Source organism: Pituophis catenifer, unplaced genomic scaffold (genome assembly GCF_029215685.1).
Source record: "Pituophis catenifer annectens isolate HBS135680 unplaced genomic scaffold, rPitCat1.0.hap2 SCAF_1, whole genome shotgun sequence".
Classification (NCBI taxonomy): Eukaryota; Metazoa; Chordata; class Lepidosauria; order Squamata; family Colubridae; genus Pituophis; species Pituophis catenifer.
This window is the reverse complement of record NW_027256881.1, coordinates 225,346,741-225,352,740: the sequence shown is the minus strand read 5'-3', so window position 1 is coordinate 225,352,740 and position 6,000 is coordinate 225,346,741. Positions and strand designations below refer to the sequence as shown.

At 35.2% G+C, this 6,000-nt stretch overlaps 1 protein-coding gene across 5 annotated transcripts in view; it reads right to left on the bottom strand.

Moving 5' to 3' along the window:
• Nucleotides 1-656: 656 nt before the first annotated feature.
• CLASP1 (cytoplasmic linker associated protein 1) overlaps nt 657-6,000 on the bottom strand; it is a 211,333-nt gene continuing 205,989 nt past the window's right edge. For all 5 annotated transcript variants that reach the window (XM_070950573.1, XM_070950661.1, XM_070950488.1 and 2 more), the window contains 2 exons: nt 5,111-5,227; nt 657-3,104 (listed from right to left, as the gene is read on the bottom strand). In XM_070950573.1, coding sequence (XP_070806674.1) covers nt 3,018-3,104; nt 5,111-5,227 — 204 coding nt within the window. In that variant the 3' untranslated portion in view covers nt 657-3,017. The remainder of the gene's footprint in view (nt 3,105-5,110; nt 5,228-6,000) is intronic.

Sequence of the window (6,000 nt, the reverse complement as noted above, 5' to 3'; positions counted from 1 at the left end):
TTTCTATGTATCTGATTTAGTATGTGTGATTGTAGAAGTGGTGTACCAACACAGAGGTTGTATCAAATGTTTTGTAGCTATGTACTTACACACAAACACAAACTCAACTGTTTAAACAAAAGAAGAGAATTGTGTCTGGATTACACAAAGATCATAAGTCATCACATAGGTGCAAACATACAATGAAGTAGCTTAGGTGGAATTGTTCTAGGAAGAGACTCTTTGAAATCTGCAAGTTAAGAATTCTGTGCAAGGAAAATGCATCCAACGTGATAAAGAATATGGAGGGAATTTGGTGATTGTGACGGCAGATCCAATTCATAGCATGTTAATATAGCACTCTAGGTGTATAATGTAACATGTAATTTCTACACTTCATTTTCCCTATAAAATGATCATTTGGATTGGCATTATGTAGAACTGCTTTCTGATGCATCTTTTATGCCATAGTCATGTTCCCCGACCAGACATCTGATCTCAAACACACAGCTGTTTTCTGAAACCCTGCATAAATTTAAGAGTGTGCACATGTGCTTCAAATGTAATTTGGAGGTTAAGCAATTATGTTTGGCACAAGCATTTCATCAACATTGTCTTAAAGGTTCTTTTTCATCATTAAGGGGAATGCAAAGAAGTAGTGCAAAGAAGTTCCCATAAGGACTTAAATTTATTTTCTTTTATTCTAGGGCAAACTCAGAAAGTTTTATTATTATTTTTTTTTAGCAAATTCTATCATGTAAATGTTAACATAAAAACATCTGTACATTTGCCATGATACACTCAAAAGTGAAACAAATAAGATATAAATACAGATATGGATGTAACATGACAAAGCGCAAAAAATGAAAGAAAATAAAACAACCAACCCAAAATCAAAATTAAATACATGCGCATGAACACTGTGCCAAGAAACTTTTTCTGATGGCTGACTGGTTTGATAAGCTTTGTCACCCTGCCCTTCCCATTTATAACATTATTATTGTTAGCAAACGTTTTCTGCATTCTACAAATATTTCTTTGTTGTCCTTTAATGTGAACCATTACACTTGATAAATGAAGGGGTTAAGAGGGTGGTAGAAAGAAGATTTATGTGACAAGGTTGCATGGTACATAACGTATACAGGTTAACGAGAGCTAACAGGAGGTGATAGAAAAGTCTTGTGTTGTATTGTAATCCAGCAAGCACACATAGTGTACCTTTTCAAAGGAAAGCCACATGCCTCAGATAATTCAGCACTACTTTAAGGAATGGACAGGATTTAGACGGTGAAAGGGATTGCACGGATTTGTATATTCCTGCCCTGGATACACTGATATGCCCTGTGAGAACAGAGGCATCCCCATCTAAGCAAATCAGTATCAGGCAGGTTGATCTGTGTGAATTTTCAGATATAATGGCCTGAAAAGGGAAGGGGAATGGATCAATGGAGAAGACACTGAAGGAAATCACACTGTTTTTTCTCAAAAAGTTTAAAGCCCTAAGAAGGCAGCAAGAGTCAAAGCAACTGAGCACACTTGGACAGTGCTGGGGAAAAGAGGGAGCCCTCTGTATTTTAGCTCTTGCTTTTTGTGTGCCAGCAACATGCAGATCTACTTCCATCAGCATGGACAGAGTAGTAGCTAAAGAATCCTTTTGCCCAGAGCATTTAAATACATCTTACATTCCCCAGTTGTACAGCTTTAAAAGAAAGCAAATTGTTGCAGATTAAGCTAGCCCTTTGAGCACTGCCAAAAATAATCAAAGTATGTGTATGATCATCTTAAGATGGAAATAATTTGATAGATATGTTAGGCGCAGAAAAACCATTATAAATAATTCAGGCTGATTGAGATGAGGAAGAGGAGGCTATCCTCCTGAAGTACTCAATGTCTGGAGAACTCCTGATCAGTGAAGGTGAAAATTAAGAGAACAAGTGTCACACTAAGGAACGTTGTTGACAAATGAAAGAAGTCCTTTATTAAGGAAGGAAGGCCTGGTTATCTGAGTTGCAGCTCCGGGAAGCCAATCAGAGCTTTGGAAAGAATATTTTCTCATGGAACATCGAAGCAGCAGAAATAGAATTTCACACATATCTCCTAGGAGACACTTTTCTCTGACAGCAACATTAGATCTTGACCAGTATACAGGCAATTACAGTGCATCTAGTCTCAGTGCACACTAACAGAGATCTGTTGTCACAGAAGGAATACCATAAATACTGTAACAAAACAGAGCTCTGTTAAACAAAGAAACAAACAGTAAAGCTGTCAGGTAGGTTAGAACCAATATTAAGAGTAGTTTACAATTTCAAACATTTTGAAAAAAATATGTTGAAATACACCGAGGAGAAATTGTAAACTGAGTTGTCCATGCAGAGGCAGCTCTTGAATCGGTTTTACAAAACTAACCACACTGCCCTGTATAGATTGTACTGTTGCATATTTGCTTGGGATTTCTTGAATTTTCATAACCTTTGCCACACAGGAGATTGTTATTGGTTTTTTCTATTTAAAAAAAAAAAATAGTTGAAGGGCTTGATTTTATAGCCTGTATAGATTATGTCTGAAAACAAATGCAAATTCATTTCAACTTTTAAGCTCAGTTTTAAAACGATGCTTGAGAAATTGGGGAAACTAGAATAGCTAGTTAAAAGTGTGACTATAATACAAATATAGTCTAATATAAATTCAAGCTCTCCATCAATATCAAAGAAATCTGTTTGATAAAATACGAATGTGTTATGTATCTCTGGGACTACGTCAGATCTTAGCAGAGACAGTATGTAACTGCAATGCATTTAACCACAGTACACTATTACCTTGTTTTTTTTAATGAAAACTGCAATCCAGGCCTTGCTTCCCTTATATTCAATTCCAAGAATCTCCTACAATAAAAAGCTTTAAAAGGACTAAAAATACTGATTGCAATAAATATTTGCATGGCCTCCATCAGCAGATGGAGCGTGCTGATGAGGGGAGGGTTTCTGAGAGGCACAGCTGATTGTTTCTATGTCTACACATATGTCCAAATATCTCCATTAACTGTGTGTAGAAACATCTGAGGATGAGCTGCTGTTGCTGTTGGTCGTCTGCGCTCTCTTTATATACAAATTCAAGAGCTTCATCTGAAAAAGGACAAAAGAAGAGAGATGTTCACAATTTTTTAGTTATTTTGTTTCATTTCAGAGCAGGCCACTATTATTTATTTTTTACTATTTGTATATTGCCACAATCGAGGGAGCACTCACTGAAGTAGCTCTCTCCAAAAAAGGAAATTCTGCATTGTTCATGCATGTAGAACAGTATCAGTATTATTTGGATGGATGGAATTCCACACTTGATAAAAACTGTAAAATTATTTTTTTTATTGTAATTTTTTTTTTTTTTGCCATTACCAATAAGAAATCCATATGTTAGCTTCTACTGTTCATTTTTGATGTTAAAAAACCTGAAAGTTTGCCAGGCTGATCAAATCCAGATGCCTTTCATTAGTTTTTGTTTATGATACTCCTTATGCTAAGAAAAGTGTAACTGATCCATCAGATTCCCATTACAATTGTGTTCTCAGATTTCAGCACATCTATCCTGACTGAGGTGTTTCTATAGAATGAACATCGTAAGTAGATTCAGGATCAGGATCACATAATCAAATACATAAGGAAAGGGGTACTTTCCTTGAAACTTTGGCACTCATAACATGATGAGTTTTAATTTAGTTTTTAATTACTTTGAGGATCAGCAGACTTAACGCTTATGAGCATCACTGTAGCCAGCTCCTTGTTTACTTGCTAACATCTATGGAAACAAGGAGCCTGTCGGTATTCTGAGAAGATATGTTTTTCAAGGTCCTTATTGCCCATGCTGATTTTCAATTCTCCTTTTCACATCTCCTGGCATACCGGGTACTATTTTTGAATGTCCTGGGCACTGCAAAGGAATTTGTCTCTTGGTATGGCGGGCATTATTTTAAAGGAAAGTAAGAATGGGTGGTCTTCAAAGTTTGAAAGAAACCTTTGAGCTCTGTCTTCTTCTGCCATCAATAGAATCTTGTCTGTCCCCAAATTTCAAAATAGGTTTCACAACTATTTTTTTAAAACCAGCTAAAGGTTATTTGCACATCACTAATCCTACATTCTTAATTTGTTCAGCTCTACATCTATTCAGCTTTAACGTTATTTTCAGCTGTTCTTATCACTGGATTCAAAATGAGTTTCTGTAGTAAGAAAAAAAGCAGGCATTTTAAAAGAATGTATGTTGCATTAGAGAGTTCTAATATATGCTTCTAAATTTAATTGAATGTATGGAGCAAGTTAAGAAAAAACTGATTTCCTGTATATTTTCTCTGGGATAAAATATTCTAATCCTTCTGCTTGGGTAATATTTTAGTGTGGGCTCATTTAAACAGCTATTATTTGGCTTCTTTAAAATCCTGACAAGTGCTTGATTATATTGGAAAACACAGGATAAAAATAGATACTCTTAATCATCCATTAACAACCTTCTAAAAAACTTTGAAAGAACACAAAAGGAACCCAATTGATAAAAAAGAGCAAAACGACAAAAATCTGGATAAAGTTTGCTTTGTTCCATAATTATTTGGATGCTCTTTTATTTTTTGCAGACAGTTCATTATCAAACTAGGTAACATCTTCAGAGCATTTCAGTTTATAAATCCAAATATGATCAACACATATTATTTTTAAAAATATCAAAATAAATTTGGATAAAAAAAAAAAAAGAAAAAGAAATTTGGAAGTAGAATATCCTACATAAATAAGTCAATGGTTTCAGGTTTTAAGAAATGCCGAGTATGCTTCTTATGATTTAAAAATGAGTTAAATACATTTTTTCCCCCAGTCTGGTTCTCCAATTGTTCGTTGCTATTTTAGGTAAGTCACAGTGCTCTATGTAAATTTACCAATGTGTGACAAACCGAAGTCACTTGTTTAGCTGATTCAAAGATGTATCTGTAAAGGAGATACTTTGCCATTCATAAAACTAGTAACTCACTAAAATAAATGACTGAGATATGCATTTCTTTCATGTCATTTTGGAGGGGAACCTCAGTTATCAATTTCAAGACTTGCCCTCTTCATTCTATGAATACAGTTTGAAGCAGTGGTGCACATACCTTGCTCCCAGTCAGTTGTGCAAGATGAGGCTTCAGTTCTTCGCCAATCACTGAATAGATGGCCACGAGGCAAAACACACTGGCTTTGCGAACACTGCTTTCGGTGTTGTCATAACCCTAGATGCAAGACATCAACTCGATGAAACTCAAAGGATGAATCAGATGGATACATGGCAACCCCCCCCCCCCCTCAGGAGATATATTAAATATAACCCTCCTCAAAACTGCTGTACCACTGTCCATATCTGTCTGTGCTTTTTAAAAAGAAGTATAGAGTATTTATTGCATCACTGCAAACAGACTCTATTGCAGTTTAAAAGTAAAAGTGACGAGGTTTACCGATACATACATATGTAATACTTCAAATACACACATATATGGTTGGGTAACTGGGTTTGATTGAACACTAATTTGATTAGTGTTGTTTTGGTGCATGACGATATGGATATATTATTAGTATTCTGTATAAGATATGGGGTTGCCTACTATTTTAATCCTGTTTACATATTTTGAGTACAGAAGCCACTCAGGGTTGGTAGTGATTGGAGTGACATATGAGCTCCGTTCACTAAATATAGGTAGTCCTCCACTTAAAACAGTTTGAAGTTATAACATCACTGAAAAAAGTGACTTAAGATCATTTTTCACACTTGCCCATGGTCATGTGATCAAAATTTGAATGTTTGGTAACTGACTCGTATTTATGATGGTTAACATTTTTTAGTTGTAGTCTGTTAGTTTCTAGCAGACAAACAGAAACTCATTCAGCTTTATAATGAAGCATTGAGGCTAATTAATTCCAGGAAAACCATGCTTATGTTGTAAAAAACTCCTATACTTGCAGTTTTCAAAACTCAAATACTAACTGTGATTCTAAGTAATTTTGCTGT